General features: G+C 55.8%; 1 protein-coding gene across 4 annotated transcripts; it reads left to right on the top strand.

Annotated features, from left to right (window-relative positions):
• The first annotated feature begins 1366 nt into the window (after positions 1–1366).
• RAPGEFL1 (Rap guanine nucleotide exchange factor like 1) lies at positions 1367–15058 on the top strand. Of its 4 annotated transcripts, none has more exons than XM_030839795.2 (15): positions 1367–2270; positions 5076–5154; positions 6083–6218; positions 6443–6540; positions 8589–8701; positions 8940–9107; positions 9851–9948; positions 10043–10165; positions 10714–10892; positions 10967–11057; positions 11642–11692; positions 12036–12123; positions 12332–12396; positions 12777–12831; positions 13085–15058. In XM_030839795.2, exons 1-15 carry the CDS (start codon positions 1751–1753, stop codon positions 13207–13209), a joined length of 1989 nt encoding a protein of 662 aa, XP_030695655.1. In that variant the 5' UTR covers positions 1367–1750; the 3' UTR covers positions 13210–15058. The 4 variants fall into 4 exon arrangements, with proteins under 4 accessions (XP_030695655.1, XP_030695653.1, XP_030695654.1 ...); XM_030839793.2 differs by having other exon boundaries at positions 12753–12831; XM_030839794.2 differs by having other exon boundaries at positions 8586–8701.
• Positions 15059–16827: the final 1769 nt, after the last annotated feature.

The raw sequence follows: 16827 nt of genomic DNA, 5'->3' as shown, positions 1-16827 counted from the left end.
ATCTGGTAACTGTGGCATGTGCTGGGAGTGGAGCCCTCCCCTCTTCTTACTTGGTTCATAAAATGCCTGGGGAGCTCCAAGCCACTCCAGCCAGTTTCCCCTCTTAACCCCAGGGATATTAGGGTATCCAGTAAAGTGGGTCCAGGAAACTGATACTTTGATATTTATTCTAGCTTCTTAGCCAAAATTGTGCTCTCTTTTTTTTTTACTGTTCCTTTTTGCAAATCCACAAACAGATGGGTGTACAAAGCTTTATTTCTGTGAACACATGCTCTTGTACACGTAGGACCAGATAAGCACACACAGTGACACATGTGTAATACACACCCTATTCAGTTCTACCACCACTCCCAGCCTTTAGCATTCCTGTCCCTGCCTGGTCTGTGCACGGTAAACAGAGGTGGGGCATTGTCCAAGGAGCCTCGACCCGTCTGTTGCCTGGTGCTACTCTCCCACCTTGTTACCTTAACCTTGATGTGCTTACACTGCGCGTGTCTCTATACACCCCTCCTCCTGGGACAGTGTACCCTTAGGGACAGAATGATCTGGGCATAGGATCAGGATTAAGGATTATTTGGAGTGCAAATTCGGTACCACTTTGCCCACTCCATGGTTATGTCACCTCTGGAGGGGCTCTCTATGCCTGATGGTGTTGGTTGGCAGTTCTAGAGCTTGTCACCCATCTCCAGGGTTCTGCTTCCTCCTGCTGCCAGTAGGCTCAGGTGCCCTTGTGCCCCTGGTCTCCTCCTCCACCTGCCTACTGTCTCTTCTCTTCACCCTAATTAGACCTGCCACAACCTGCTGCTCCCTACCTGGCTCCTACCTGCCTGCCAGTACCTGCCTCCCACAGGCCAGGCCCTCACCACCTATGGTGCCCTACCAGAAAGGGCAGATGGGTACCGCCCCCAGTTCCAATGCCAATGCACCGGAGGCCTTCCCATCCCTTCTTACAGAAGCAAGATAAAGACCACATATTCCAGTGAGTATGGCAACAGAGCACACAACCGAGATCGAGAGTGATGGACACCCAATCAGCAATTTTTGTAGGCCTCACCTGAATACAGGTAGGTGAGTCAAGGTTCAGCCTGGTTCTTTGCAATGATACCAAGAGTCCTCGTAAGCCTCGAGCCAGGAACCCCCTCTCCATTGGTAAATTACTCCCTCACCCTTGTCCTTAATGTCTGCGTCTGCTCTGAACCCAATGCCGGTCAGCCCTTACTGTTTCCCTCGCGGTCAGCCCCAAGTTGAAGCCTGGCGCGGCCCAGGGGGCGGGTCCATTTAGGGGAGGGGCGGGGACTGGGCGGGGACTGGAGGAGGGGGCGCGGTCTCAGTTCTGCCACCTTCCTCCGGGCCGGGAGCGCAGCCGCCGCCGCCGCCGCCGCCGCCGCCGCCGCTGCGTCCTCTCAGCCTTGCGCTCCGCCCGCTGGCTCTGCCGCCGCAGCCCGGCCCAGGAGCGCAGAGTCTTGGGCACCGGCCCCGCAGCCTAACCACCCTTCGGGCCGCGTGCGCTGCAGCCGGCATGGGGGGCCACTAAGAGCGGGCACTCCTTCCCTCTGGCACCTCCCCCGGTCCCTGGCCACTGGACTCCGGCCCGCGCACCTCGGGCACCTCTGGCCCCCAGTCCGGCGACTGGCACGGCCCTCCGCTGTGACCCTCCAGATCTGAGCACCGTGTCCCCACCCCCCCCCCCCGCCTGTGCCTGGGACACCTGGGTCCCCCGGCGGCCCCGAGCAAAGGGGCGGGGGGGAGCATGAAGCCGCTGGAGAAATTTCTGAAGAAGCAGACGTCACAGCTGGCGGGGCGAACGGTGGCGGGAGGTCCCGGCGGGGGTCCGGGGAGCTGCGGCGGGCCTGGAGGGGGTGGGGGACCTGGCGGGGGCGGCGGTCTAGCCGGGGGACCGCGGCCGCTGCAGCGGCGTCAGAGCGTGTCTCGTCTGCTGCTCCCAGCTTTCCTCCGGGAGCCCCTCGCCGAGCCGGGTCTGGAGCCGCCCCCAGAGGAGGACGGTGGAGAGCCGGCGGGGGTCGCGGAGGATCTCGGCAGCGGGGGGCCCTGTTGGCTGCAGCTGGAGGAGGTGCCGGGGCCCGGGCCTCTCGGGGGAGGGGGTCCCCTGCGCTCCCCTTCCTCATACTCCTCAGACGAGCTGTCCCCGGGCGAGCCTCTGACTTCCCCACCCTGGGCCCCTCTGGGCGCCCCCGAGCGGCCGGAGCATCTTCTGAACCGGGTTCTGGAGCGGCTGGCCGGAGGGGCCACCAAGGACAGCGCCGCCTCAGGTAAGGGGTGGCTGGCTCATCCATCCCGGAGTAGGGGGTTGCCACCGGGTTCCTCTTCCTTTGCCCTTGGACGGTGGATGGGGGTTGCCCTATGCCGAGCCTCGGCGTGGGGGCGGGGGAGGGTTGAGTGGTCAGCTGGGGGCCTATGGGAGGAACAGACCTTTCTGCAGCAGAGAAGTGGCAGTGCCACCTTCCTCCCTGTAGCAGCCTCACCCATGGCTGCAGAAGAAGCTGAACCCCTTTCTCTCCTTAAGCCACCCTTCCTCTCTCCTGGACGTTTCATCTAGACCCTCATGCGTCCCTGATGCTGACTACCTCCTTCTGTGGCCCAAAATTAAGGCCTGACACACTAAGATGGAAGCTGCCCAGACCAGTCAGTGCAGCCCCCTAGAGGTGGCCAAGCCCCACAAGACCTTCCAGGAGTCCCCGATTCCGTTTAGAAGACCCAGAGCAGAGGGCTGGCCCACTCAGTGGGGCAGTGCCAGATAGGCACGCGGCCCAAGCTGCCTTTTGGGCTCCGGCAAAGGGATGTATTGTCCTTAGCAGCTTGGGGGGAGGGAGGTATTCTAGTTGGGGGCTGACTCAGAAGGTATTTGTTGGGGGAGAGGCAGCTGGGCAGACATCAGGGCCCTGCAGCATCCCGGGGGGTCTGAACCTCTCCGACTCCCACCCTTCCGGTGGCAGGCCTCAGCACATGGCCTCTTTAAAAAATAACCGCACCCTGAGAGGCTTATTCCCTGAATGATGATGCTATTTTGCCACTCCCCACCAGCACCCGTACTAAGGGGATTCTGAGGAAACTGAGGCCTCAGATTGCTGGTTAGTGGCTGAGGTAGAAGACCGGAGGGTCTTTAGGGCTAGCTCTCGGCATTTCACCAAGCCCAGCGGGGTCTGAGGATTGGGAGCCCTGGTTGAGGGCCTAAAGATGGGGTTTCATGCTTTGCTCCCAGACCTTTGCAGGGAGTCCTAACCCAGGTGTGTGGAATGGGGCTCCACTCCCCTAGATTTTTCTCAACACCCAGGTACTCTCCTTGGCTCAGGTTGTAGTTGCCCTGGGGAGCTGACACCTTTTGGATTTAATTAGAAAAATATCAGACACACACAGCTCTCTTAACCATAACTTCCCGCCTACACCACACACCCTATGTCTCTATGACACATTCCCTGGGGAGGCTGTACATTGGACCAGAGCCTGCCTTGGAAGAGACAGACGCCAAACTGTAGCCCCCATAGCAGCATCTCCCCCACTCTGCCCCCACGTTCCTCTTCCTTTGCTCTGTTTAGCTCTCCTGTGAGATAAAGAGTAGAGGAAAGATTTTGGGCATCCCTATTCCTCGTCCCCATACCTGGAGCTGAGGGTCAGGGCTGGGGGGCTCAGACTCACTTTAAAAACTTGGCAGAGAGGAAAAGGGAGAAACTGTCTTTCCCCTTCCGCAGGGGCAGGGGCCTGGTGCCACAGGCGCTGCTCAGTCTTCCCTGGGGAAGGACTCTTGAACTGACTGTCACCGTATTATCTGGACTGGCAGGCTGGATCCCCAGAGTAACTGCTTTGGGGAACCCCAAACCAGTCCCAGAGTGAATGAGAATCAGCGTAACCTGCCACTCTGATATTCTCCAATATAACCAATGTTCTTAAGCCATCTCGGTTCCCTCCCAGGGCGTGTGGGAGGAGGGGACTTACAGAAGTTACCCCAAACTAACCAAAGGCTCTCAAACGTCTAAGCAGCCCCACCTGCCCACTGTACTCTGACGCTCTGCTGGCCTCAGGAGTCTGGGTTCTTACTCCAGCTCCACGCAAGTCCCTCCCACAGCTCTGGGCCTCAGTTTCTCATTTGTGAAATGAAGTAGTTGAAGTAGAGGATCTGGTGTTGATTCTCCTGCTCCACCTTCATGGCTGGAATTGGAGGCCAGGGGACGGTGACCCGGGGGCCATCAGAAGCCTTGGTTTTGCCCTGGGGCAGTACCTGGGGACCTGGCCCTAACCTGTCCTGGTGAGGACACCTGGCTCCCTCCCCGAACCCTGCCTGTCTGTGTGTGCCAGGCTGCCCTGCCCCACCCCAGGTCTGGCTGCAAGTCAGGGCGACCTTGTACCTGGCTGACGGGCTGAGCCAGGCCCAGATGGGGGTGTGGAGGGAGAAAGGGTGGTGTGAGGAACCACTCCCCTCCACCCTTCCATCATTAACTCTTTCATCCCTGGGCGTCCGGAGGACACAGGCTTTCTATTTAAAGGCTTTGGGATCAAAGAGATGGCAGTCGCTCCCTCTCCCTTTGAATGGGGCTGGTTCTCACCTGCCTAGTTGGAACTCAAATTTGTTAGGTAGGGAGTGAAGAAGGGCGGAGGGACACACACACACACACACACACACACACACACACACACACACACACACACACACACACACACACACGTTGACCCTAACCTCTGTGCTTAAAAGTTCTCTTTGTCTAGAGACACTTCTGGGGGCTACCTCTTCCTCTTTTTTTCAGGCAGATCTCAAGCTTGGTGTATTAACTGACCAGCTTCCCACACACATTGGAGAGAAGTGGGCGTGGCCATGCAAGCGCGCCCCTCCTTCTCTCCAGCCGCCTCGGCAGCTGCCAACCCCACCCCCGCAGCGGCTGCCCAGAACCTTCACATGTGTGTGTGTGCGCGTGTGTGTGTGCAGAGCGTGACTGGGCAGGTGGCTGGGGCTCCAGCCTGGCTAAAGAGAATTTGCCCTCGGAGGCAAGAGAGGGGGTGGTGAGTGTCAAATTGGGTCCTGGAAGTGCCCTCCCGACATCAGTGGTGACAATTGCTCTCTACAGATATCCTGCTGGATGACATCGTCCTCACGCATTCTCTCTTCCTTCCCACGGAGAAGTTTCTGCAGGAGCTACACCAGTAATATCCTTTTGGGGAGCTTGCAAAAGGGGAGGTCAGGAGGGAGCCACCCCCCCTCACCCCACATGTGATGTGAGGGTCTAAGCTCTTCCCTAGAAAACACACCTGGGTTTCAATTCCAGGTTTTTCACTCACCAGCTGTGTGACCTTGGGCAGCTCACCTAACCTCCTGGGGCCTCAGTTTCCTCTTCTGTAAAACGGGGGTAAATAGCACCTGCCCTGCCTCTCTATGGGGCTGCTGTGGAGACCATTCTGACAGCAGATGTGGGAGTGCTCTGGAGACTGCAGAGCCCTGTATAGATGTAAGGGGTTATTACTCTATTAAGAGTGCCTCTCTCCCCACTGAATTATTGCTCTGAACATCTGGTTGCCCAGTGAGTTATTACAGGGTCTGATGTAAACATCAGGTCGTGGCTGTGCTTCAGCTGGGTCTACTAGAGACAAGCCACTGGCTGGGCTATTCACAGGGCCTCTCACCAGGTTATTCTAGGACCTAATTATAAACGTCAGGCCAGTGAGTAGAATATCATAGGCTCTCTTAGAAACACCAGGCCTTACACTGAAGTCTTGTCAGGCTTGTGGTTAGCACCATTGGCCTTTATCAGCCTGCTGTAAGCTCCAGGCTGTGGGCTGATCAGGGGTTGGGTGGGTCCAGGCAGAGTAGCTTCTAGTGAATTTTCTCAGGTGAAATTCAAACAGGCAGGGGCAGGAGCTGGATGTGGTCTAGTGGGTGTCATCCCTACCTACTCTGGCAAAAACCTGGGCTGGGGCATGAGGTGGTCTTGGTTCCAAGGGCCCCTGGAGCCCCTTTCTCCATGGCCCCAAACCTAGAGAATTTTTAGGGGTAGCCTTGCCTCCCATTGCCTCCCATACCCCTTCCTGGTGTCCTCAGGTCTGCCTGCCCAGGGCTTTTTCTTAACTTAGGGGTCAGCTTTGTTTGGGCAGGAGGCATGGAGGGCCCCGAGGGGCTTGGCCGGAAGCAGGCCTGTCTAGCCATGCTCCTTCATTTCTTGGACACCTACCAAGGGCTGCTGCAGGAGGAAGAGGGGGCTGGCCGCATCATCAAGGTGGGCCTGGGATGAGAAGGTGGGTGAGCAGGCTGTTTGCTCTGGAAGGGGACCCCTTTGAAGGAACCATACTTCTCAAGCTGGGTACCTGGAAGGAAATGATGCCAGTGAGCCTTAGCATGTACGGTTCTTCTGTGCTCGCAGGCATGGAGACCCTGCCCCGCCCTTGCAGAGGGTGATGCTTGAGACCCCTGCCCTCACCTTCTCTCTTCTCATCTCTGCAGGATCTGTACCTGCTGATTATGAAGGATGAGTCCCTTTACCAGGACCTGCGAGAGGACACACTGAGGCTGCACCAGCTTGTGGAAACAGTGGAGCTAAAGTGAGGGGAATAGGCTGGGGGAGGGGACAGGAAAGAAATCCCCCTTGTTCCTCTATTACAGGGCTGGGTGCCTGTGGCCTTTGGGCTCCAAGATGCTTTTATTTTCATTCCCTTTCTCTTACTGGAGAGTAGCACAAAGCACTGTCTCCAGTCATTTTTGGGGTCCATTCTCCCATCCATTTATTTGTCAATCCAATGGTGTACTGATAAATATTGAACGATCAGCACTTCAGGAAAAAGAGCCCTGGTTTATAGCTTTTGCTGATTCCCATGGTGTAAATTCTCTCACTGTGGTTGATTCCAAGCTACCAGTATGACATTACTGAATGTGAAGTTGGGAAGAGATGTGCAGTAGCAGGCCATTAGGTACTATCTTCACCATATAAATCCAACAGACGTAACTTAACCTGAAGAGCATAGATAAGAGTAAAAGGTAGTGAAACAATTAGGAAACTACTTTTTGGGTAATAATTTGGCTGTAAGTTTATAAAACATATATATATGTTTATATATAATTATATGTTTTATATATATGTAAGTTTACATATGTATGTGTAATTAAATTTTGAATGGCTATGTTTAAAAACCAGTTGGCAGAACTCCCCAAAATTTAACAATCTGCTTTCATGAACCAATGTGAGCTGGCTTCAGGACACTACCGCATCCATCCCTCCATCTTTTCAGCCCTTTCAGTTTCTCCCTGCTCCATCCCACCATCATAACCCTCATTTAGGCGTCATTATCTCTCACCTGGATTATCGCCACAGCCTCCCATCCAGGGCTTCAGCTTATGGTTTTGTGTCTTTCTTATGCTGACCCCAGAGAGAGCTTTCAAACTTGACAACATTGTGCTTCTGTTCCAAGAATATCCACGGCCCCCCATTGCCTACAAGATAAAGTTGCAACATCCGAGACTCTCTCTTTCTGCCTCTGGTCATTCTTCCCATCTCATCTCCCACATCCCCCTTCACCCGTGACACTCCCTATACACCCCACCATTCCATGAACACCTTTGTGTTCCCAACTTCCTGCTGTCACTTATGTGGTTCACCCCAGCGTGCCCTCCTCCCACCCCCTTCTCTTCCTGTTGTCCTTCAAGGTCCAGGTCAAATGCCATCCTCCCAGTGAAGGCATCCTTTAGTAGTAGCTGTCCCTCCCCCATACCAACGTAACTCTTCTTGTACCTTTATTATATCACCTAACACCTCCTGCCTCGTGTTAGATGTAGCTGTATGCATGTCTCCCTCCCTCCCAGACTGTGAAGTTCTTTCTTTTTTTTTAATTTATTTTATTTTTGGCTGCGTTGGGTCTTCGTTGCTGCGTGCGGGCTTTCTCTAGTTGCAGTGAGCGGGGGCTGCTCTTCATTGCGGTGCGCGGGCCTCTCATTGCAGTGGCTTCTCTTGTTGTGGAGCGTAAGCTCTAGGCGCGCGGGCTTCAGTAGTTGTGGCACACGGGCTCAGTAGTTGTGGCTCGTAGGCTCTAGAGCTCAGCCTCAGTAGTTGTGGAGCACAGGCTTAGCTGCTCTGCGGCATGTGAGATCTTCCCGGACCAGGGCTTGAACCGTGTCCCCTGCACTGGCAGGCGGATTCTTAACCACTGCACCACTGGGCAAGTCCCCCAGACTGTGAAGTTCTTGTTGGCAAAATTCAGCAGACAGCTGATGACCTACACCTACCATGTGCCAGGCAGTGTGCTAGACCTGTAGGATGAAAATAAAATTCAGTCAGCTCTCAATCTTGTAAAAGAGATAAGACATGAACATAAACAAATATTAGCCCAATGTCCTACAGCTATTAAGACAAAATGGTGACCTCTCCTGGTGGGTGGGATGGATAGAGAAGAATTCACGGAAGAGGTGGCATTTGATTTGAGTCATTCAGACAGTTGTCCCATGCTGGCCATCGTCCTCTCTTCTTACCCCCTTCACCACTCTCTGAACCTGATGCCGGGGCATCCTTGACCAGTTCTGATATCCCTGATTGATGTTGCCTGCCTTGCATGCAGTATGCCTGGCAGGACTTCCTGATGCCCAGCTGTGTCCACAGCAGGATCCCGGACGAGAGCCAGCTGCCCAGCAAGCAGGTGAAGCCACTCTTCCGCCACTTCCGTCGGATAGACTCCTGTCTGCAGACCCGCGTGGCCTTCCGGGGTTCCGATGAGAGTGAGTGTGGACCGTAGGAGGGGCAGGGATTCCTTAGTGGCTCCGGGGGCTCCGGATCTCGGGCACCCTCTGTGGAGTCTCCCTTTTTCATAAAACCAGTCCTTTTCACAGCATATTTTTCAGAGGCCAACCAATTTCAGGTTGGGGTGGGGTGGGGAACAGAGGTGCCCAGGGGGGAACTGTGCTGATGCTGCTGTTCTGCCCACTGGTGAAAAACCACCTCCCGGTCTCTATCCAGTCTTCTGCCGGGTCTATATGCCTGACCATTCCTACGTGACCATACGCAGCCGCCTCTCAGCATCTGTGCAGGACATTCTGGGCTCTGTGACGGAGAAATTGCAGTACTCAGAGGAGCCTGCGGGGCGTGAGGATTCCCTCATCCTGGTAGCTGTGGCCTCCTCAGGAGGTGAGGGTCAGAAGGAGCTGGGCTGGGGAGCGGGGGTGGGGGGGGCGGGGGGCACAAAAAAAAGAAATTCACAAGCCCAGTGCCTTGGGGCAGGAGTAAAGACTGAATTCTAGGCCCTGGCTGCTACTCCAAGTGCGGTCCTGGGACCAGACACATGAGCATCACCTGGGAGCTTGCTAAAAATGCAGTATCTCAGACCCCACTCCAGACCTGCAGAATCAGAATGTGCGTTTTAACAAGATCCCCGGGTGATTCTTGTGCACATTAAAGTTGGGGAGCAGTGGTCCAGGACACTTGCATGCTGCCTGGGTGCTTTGCCTCTTACATTGGAATCTTGTCCTTTAACTTCCACGAGCATCTAAGGATGCTACGTTTTTGAGGCCAAAGGCACAGGGTGGGCCTCCAATCCCGGTAGGAAGGCAAAAACCCTGCAGTGTAGTCATAGCCTTATTTTCCTCTAATTCAGAAAAAAAAATTCCTGCTTTCCCAGTGTCACAGGGATGATAGACTAAGAGAAGAGCTATAAAGAAGGTTGGGAGCCAAAAGGAGGTTATAAATGCAAGAGAACTCATTTTTTGAAATATGTCAGATAAATATGGCATAAACTGGTGATGATATGAGTCCTGTTAGTCTAGAACATGTCTGGGCGGGATTAGGAGTTTCTGGAGGGGACGGCGGTGGTGGCTGGGGTGTGTGAGGGTACAGGGGCCGGGGCTGAGGCAGGGCAGCTCGTTCTCCTGCAGAGAAGGTCCTTCTCCAGCCGACCGAAGACTGTGTCTTCACCACGCTGGGCATCAACAGTCACCTGTTTGCCTGTACCCGAGACAGCTATGAGGCCCTGGTAAGAACTTCACAAGCCTGGGCTGACAGGGAAGGCTGAGAGGGACCGGGAGCAGAAATTCAGAAGCCCAGCCCATGTCCCTGCCTGCCACCAGGTGCCCCTCCCCGAGGAGATCCAGGTCTCCCCTGGAGACACAGAGATCCACCGAGGGGAGCCTGAGGACGTCGCCAACCACCTTACTGCCTTCCACTGGGAGCTGTTCCGCTGTGTGCACGAGGTGGGGATTGAGGCTGGAGCTGGGCTGGGGGCCTGGAGGGAGGCAGCGTCTGGGCTGAAAGTTCTGGTTAGGACGCTCCCTGGCAGCGTGCCCTGGGGCAGTGTGCCGCCAGAACCTCTCTAAGCCTTTGTTCCCTTTATCTTAAAAAAAAAAAAAAAAAAAAAACGCAAAGAGGGAGGAAACACCTCGCCTTACCCGCCCCCCTCCCTGGGTGGTTCAGGATGCAATTGCTGCTTACACAGAGCCTGACCCACGGTTAGAATTCGTAAAATATTCACTATTAAAGAAAATAAGGCAAGGACAATAATGTCGATCAGACGGTTCAAGCGCCTGGCACCGGGTAAGTGTTCAGTAGATGGTAGAGCATTATTAATGTTGGTTGTCTTTTCTCCCCCCTCTCTGTTGCATCCTGTCCTGTCCCGGTTTTCTTCTATTTTCCACCCCTCCCGCCCCGTCCTCCTGCCTTACCCTGCTCACCGCCTCGCACTGCCCTCTTCCCACCCGCACTCCCCACGCCCTGGCGGCCCCTCCTGCCACCGCGGGTGCAGCTGGAGTTCGTGGACTACGTGTTCCACGGGGAGCGCGGCCGCCGGGAAACGGCCAACCTGGAGCTGCTGCTGCAGCGCTGCAGCGAGGTCACGCACTGGGTGGCCACCGAGGTGCTGCTCTGCGAGGCCCCGGGCAAGCGCGCGCAGCTGCTCAAGAAGTTCATCAAGATCGCGGCCATGTGAGTGCGGCGGCCGCGGAGGGGGAGGCCATGGCCAGCCGCCCCCCCGCTGACCCCGCCTCCCGCCCCCGCAGCTGCAAGCAGAACCAGGACCTGCTGTCCTTCTTCGCCGTGGTCATGGGGCTGGACAACGCCGCGGTCAGCCGCCTGAGGCTCACCTGGGAGGTGATGAGACCTCTTTCCTTTCCTCTCCTCCCACCTGTGCTGGCCCACCTCGGGGGTCTTGGCCTCCACCCTCAGCCTAGACATCTCGGGCTCACCCCAAAGCGGCCTCCCGGGACCGCTGCTCGCCTCTGGGGAGCTTTTGTGCCGATTGGAAGGAGGCGCCCTCTTCTGGCAAATACAGCCCCGGGGCACACAGCAGGGCTGAGGGACCCGGTCCCAGGGCAGATTAGTAGAGGCGGATTCCCCTGGGGGTGGGGGTGGGGGTGGGGGTGGGGTGGGAGGGGGCAGTCCCGGCCAGATCGCAGCCTTAGCTCTTGGCTTTCAGACAGCACCCAGTGAGGCCTTGTACGTGGCACGTGCATCTGCAGAGGCCTCCATTTCCCCAGAATAACTCGTTCCTCTGGGCCGCTTCAAGCTCCCCAGACCTAGCCCAGGGCTGGTTCTACTTCCCCGCCGGCCAGCTTCCCAGCCCCCTGGGAGACACTCAGACCCTTTCCCCCTCTAACACCTGGGGATTAGTCAGGAGATCCCGTGAAACCCAAGGAGCTCCAGACTCTGACATCTCTTCTTCCTTCAAACTGCAGAAGCTGCCAGGGAAATTCAAGAACTTGTTCCGCAAATTTGAGAACCTGACAGTGAGTGGGTTTGGCTCTATTATCTGCCCCTGGACTGGCACCCCAGAGAATGTCTGTGCCCATAAACCTTTTACCTCAAGCTTCCCTTTCAAGGTTTTTAGTGCCTGGGTCCCCCCACCCCTGCCCGCCCTTGCCCACCACGCTGGGAGGGAAGATGGGAGGATTGCTGCTTCGTTATCCCTGGAGGAGAGGGGAGAGCAGTTGAGCCCCAAGCAAGACACCCAAACACACCCCTATCTGACTGAAGATATTTCTAGGGCAGGGGCTGAGGGAGGGAGTGGGGGATGACTTTGGGGTACACTGGGCCTGTCTGTCCCTTTATCCCTCTTCTGTGGAATGCTAGGACCCCTGCAGGAACCACAAAAGCTACCGAGAAGTGATCTCCAAGATGAAACCCCCTGTGATTCCTTTCGTGCCTCTGATCCTCAAAGGTGAGAGTCACTTCCAAGCTACATTCTTCTCTCCACGCTCTCCATGCCCCATTCTGACCCTCCGTCCCCTCTGAACTCAGCTCTGTGTGTTCAGCTCTCTCTGAACCCACCTAGAGAGGAGTTCCCCCCAGATTGAGTGCGGTCGGGGGGAGGGGAAGGGCCCTTTGGACCTCCTCTCTTACCCATTTGCTTCTCTCCCCATCCCTAGACCTGACTTTCCTGCACGAGGGGAGTAAGACCCTTGTAGATGGTTTGGTGAACATTGAGAAGCTGGTGAGTGGCACTGCCGACCTCACTCCCATTGAGTGGGGGAGGGCTGGCATCCTCGTCCTCTCCTAGCATCCCCCCTAAAGGTGCCAGCCTTCCTCATGGCACCCAGCTTGCCTGACAGACTCCTGTCTTCCTGGAGGTGTCACTGTGACAACCTGCCCACGGGTGGCAAAACTGACAGGCAGCTCAGGGTGGGGGAGCAACTCTGCCTCCCCCTCACCTGGCACCCTATTGCACCCCTTCTTTGGTCCTTTAGAGACCCTCCAGAGCTGGGGACTGGAGGGAGTTAAACCAAGAGAGTTGGAGATTGGAGGAGGGAGAGCATTAGAAGGGGGGGCATCTTTCTGTGCCCTTTTCAGGACTCATTCCTTGTCATCTCCCAGCATTCAGTGGCTGAAAAAGTGAGGACAGTCCGCAAATACCGGAGCCGGCCCCTTTGTGAGTAACCCACAGCGTTTTGAGAGCGTTGCAGGTAGAGCTTTGACTGAGCAGGGGGGGTTCCTGGGAGAGGTCCCCAGTTAAATGTTTATTTCCTAAAATGTGTCATTTCTCCATTCTCTCCTTGGCCTGCCTGGGGGGCCCTCCTGCCCAATATCTGTCCCAATCCACACCTTTCTCCTCTGGCTGGTATGTGTGTAGGGGAAGAAGGGTGGCCAGCACCCTGACTGCCTCCCTGTCTTCACACCCCCAGGCCTTGATATGGAGGCCTCCCCACATCACCTGCAGACCAAGGCCTACGTGCGCCAGTTCCAGGTCATCGACAACCAGAACCTCCTTTTCGAGCTCTCCTACAAGCTGGAGGCCAATAGTCAGTGAGAACCGAGCTTCTGGCTGGCCCTTCACCAGGGTCCTTGGGCGCCTGGCACTCAAGCACTTTGCACGACGTCCCAACCCACGTCTGACCTCTGTCCCCGGGAGCAGGAAAGAGTTGGGTGGACTTAGCCCTGGACTCACAAGCCTGTTTGTCCTGCTGAAGTCCTCTCCGCCTTGCTCCTTCAAGCCCAAACCACACTCTGCTGGTGCCTGCCCTCCCAGGGAACGTGGGCAGAGAGCTCCTTCCCCAGCCCCTCGCATAGAGGTCTGTTCCGGAGGTGCAGTTCCCAGCCTCCTCTTCCCAAGCAGGCAGGAAAGCTGCCCCCTTCCCATCTCGCAGAGCGGAGTTACGGGAGGGATTGGCGTCCTTCCTCTCCACCGCCTGCCAGGCTTCTCCATGGTCACTCTGGGACCCCTAGATGGACCCCCGAATATTATAGTTACCTTGTGTCCGTGTGGGTGTGTGCGTGCGTGTGTGTGTGTGTATGTGCGCCCCCTTTGAAGGAGCAGGAGTGCATCTGGTAGTTGAGGGAGGGTGTTGTGTGTGCCGGGGAGGGGGTCCTTCTGTTTGGTGCTACCCTTGTCTACTCTGCCGCTGGGACGGTGTGGGGAGCTTTCGCCGCCCCACCACTCCCTGCCCAGCTCCTCTGATGCCCTGTATGTCCAGGCTTGTGGGTGAAGCTGCTCGGGAGGGCAAGGAGAAGCAGCAGACGGGAGGGTTACCCATCAGCCCTTAGGATTTCCCCCCTCAGGCCTCCCAAAGGTCCCTGGGTGGGCTCCCATGAGAGGGTGAAAGATGCTCAGGGAAACACTGGCCTAAGCTGCCTATTGGACCCTCCGTCTGCATTGCAGTGGGGTGAGGTGTGGCAGGGTCGGGTTGGGGTGCCCGCTGTCCATACTCCTGCTGTTCGGGTGTCTCACTGCTAAGCAGGGAGTTGTCACCTCCCTTCTGGCTCTTCTGTGGGATACCAACACATGGTCTCATCCTCCTCCCTGTCTTGACTCCCCCTTGGTCCTTCCCATCAGAGCTGGGGTGGGGTGGACGCCTGTACCTGGGGCAGGCAGCCCCCCAAGGTGGGGAACGAAACGGCAGAGACTGGAAAGGCAAAACTGGGCTCTGGCGATGCCTTCATTACCTGTCTGTCTCCCCTCTGTCTCCCATCACGGGCCTCCAGGGCTGAGGGGTGCAGGGCTCCCGGCAGCTACGGTGTGAGGTTTCCTGGTGCAGCCTCACCCTCCTTTCTGGCACCGCCTCTTTCCCTTCCGAAGAGGCAGCAGCCAAAGCAGCTGCCGTTCCTATTCTGAGAGTGTATATATTTTTTACCAAAAGCTTGGGAATTGTAAATTTATTTTTTAAAACTCAAAGAGGGAAAGAGCCTTGTATCATATGTAAACAGTGTATCATAGGTTATGTTGTACAGTCCCTTTTATACAGCGGTCTGTCTTGCTCCTGCCCCCCCCAAAAAAAATGCCTATAGACTCCCCACCCCCAGCACATTCACAGGCGCTGTGTCCCACCCCCTCCATCCCTCACAGACAGGGACCTCTGTCTATCTACTCCTCCCTGCTACTGCTGATGTGCCCTTCTCTCCCTGCAGCCGCCCTTCCTCCCGACCCCTCTTAGCAGCCTTGTCACTCCAGCTCTCATCATCCTCCCCAAACCCTGGGGCCCGCTGGTCCAGTCTCTGCTGCTGCCCACCCCTAGCCTTGACGCCTGCCCTGCTGCCGCCCAGGGGCCTCCGGACGCCTTCCTGTGCCCCACAGCTTTTCCAGAGTGAAACGTGTGTACTGTACAGGCTTGGTTGTCATTGCAGAAACCTCCCGGTGGAGTAAAAGCTGATAAAATTCTGAATCAACCCGTCTGCTGTTCTCCATTCTGTTTCTTTGAGCCTGGGGAAGGAAAGGCCGAGGGAGGGGAGAGGGAATCCCCTCTTGGGGCTCTGGGCTACCTCAACCAGGCTGTTCTGGAGTGACTTTGAAAATGTGGGTGAGAGGAAAAGGCGCTAACCTTGGAAGAAATGCCACCTAGTGCCTGGGACTTGCAAGAGTGAATGTTTTCGTTCTTCCACGTTCCAGGTGCCATGGATATGTGATCGCGTTTAATTCTAACACTGTGAGGTGGAAGCTAGAAGCTGGGCAGTCCCAGCATAATGTCCAAGTTACAGGGCGAGCGAGGGGGCAGAACGGGGCCCCTAACCCAGATGTGTCCGCTATAGACAGCATGCACGTTCTCTAGCCCAGGGGTCCCCAACCCCCAGGCGGCGGACCGGTAGTGGTCCGTGGCCTGTTAGGAACCGGGCCGCACAGCAGGAGGTGAGCGGCGGGTGAGCGAGCGAAGCTTCATCTGCCTCTCCCCATTGCTCGCATTACCGCCTAAACCATCCCCCCCGCCATCCGTGGAAAAATTGTCTTCCACGAAACCGGTCCCGGGTGCCAAATAGGTTGGGGACCGCTGCTCTAGCCGCTACCCAGACAGCATGCACTCTGCACACAACCAGTACCTACCAGTTATACTATGCGGAGAATCTAGAGCCTCGTGTTAGGCTCTAATGAGAGCCTGAGCTCCAGGAGACATCATATACTCAAACAGCTACACGTGAGCCCTTGACCTTCCCTCATCCTGCATCAGTTATTCCCTCAGTCTTCTGCATCTCAGAAAATGGTCCTCTCGGGCTTCCCTGGTGGCGCAGTGATTGAGAGTCCGCCTGCCGATGAGGGGGACGCGGGTTCGTTCCCCGGTCCGGGAGGATCCCGCATTCCGCGGAGCGGCTGGGCCCATGGGCCATGGCCGCTGAGCCTGCGCGTCCGGAGCCTGTGCTCTGCAACGGGAGACGCCACAACAGTGAGAGGCCCGCGTACCAAAAAAAAAAAAAAAAAAAGTCCTCTTATCCACCCAAGTTTTCCAGGCGAGAATCTAAGACTCACCCTCGATGCCTCTTTCCCTCATCCCTCACTCATCTCATCGGCCCGGCCCGGCGGTTACAACTCCAGAACACAACCTGATCAGTCCACTTCTCTACGATTTCTCTATTACCACCCAGTCCAGACGCTTTCACGTCTTCCCTGGACGACTGCACTAGCCTCCTACCTGGGCTCTCGGCTTCCTCTCTCCAACCTGCTCTTAACCCCACCAGTTGGGTCTCCACACTGCAGCCAGGGTGCTCTTTTACAAACCTGAATCGGATAATGTATGGCTAAACTTAAAGAGCAGCGATACCAGGTGTCAGTGAGAATGCGGCGCGACTGGCACTTCTGTACATTGCTGGCGGGAGTCTAAATTGGTACAACCAGTTTGGAAAACTGTTCGGTCGTATCTACTAAAACTAAATGTACACCGTACCTGTGACCTAGCATTTCCATTCCTAGGTGTATATTCATGATAAAGAAGTTAGAAAAAACCCAAGTATCCTTCAACAGGTGAATGGACAAATCAATTGTAGTATATTCTTATAATGGAATATTACATAGCAATAAAAGGAACAAATGACTACTACCTGCATAAATGAATCTCATAGACATAATATTGAGTAAGCAAACCAGACATATAAACTACACACTATATAATTCTGTTTAGAGAAGTTAAAAAACAGGCAAAATTATGGGGATTGGAGTGAAAATAGT

Source organism: Globicephala melas, chromosome 20 (assembly GCF_963455315.2).
Source record: "Globicephala melas chromosome 20, mGloMel1.2, whole genome shotgun sequence".
Taxonomy (NCBI): Eukaryota; Metazoa; Chordata; class Mammalia; order Artiodactyla; family Delphinidae; genus Globicephala; species Globicephala melas.
Note: the sequence above shows the minus strand (reverse complement) of the source record. Positions and strands in the feature narration are given on the sequence as shown.

What these genes read in the sequence shown, in the direction of transcription:
- RAPGEFL1 (XM_030839792.2), top strand. Translation starts at nt 1,751, where the DNA reads ATGAAGCCGCTGGAGAAATTTCTGAAGAAGCAGACGTCACAGCTGGCG. An exon ending in AGCTGTGGCCTCCTCAGGAG is followed by an intron (nt 9,108 to 9,850) that starts GTGAGGGTCAGA and finishes GTTCTCCTGCAG; the next exon opens with AGAAGGTCCTTCTCCAGCCG. An exon ending in TGGTGAACATTGAGAAGCTG is followed by an intron (nt 12,397 to 12,752) that starts GTGAGTGGCACT and finishes TGCCCTTTTCAG; the next exon opens with GACTCATTCCTTGTCATCTC.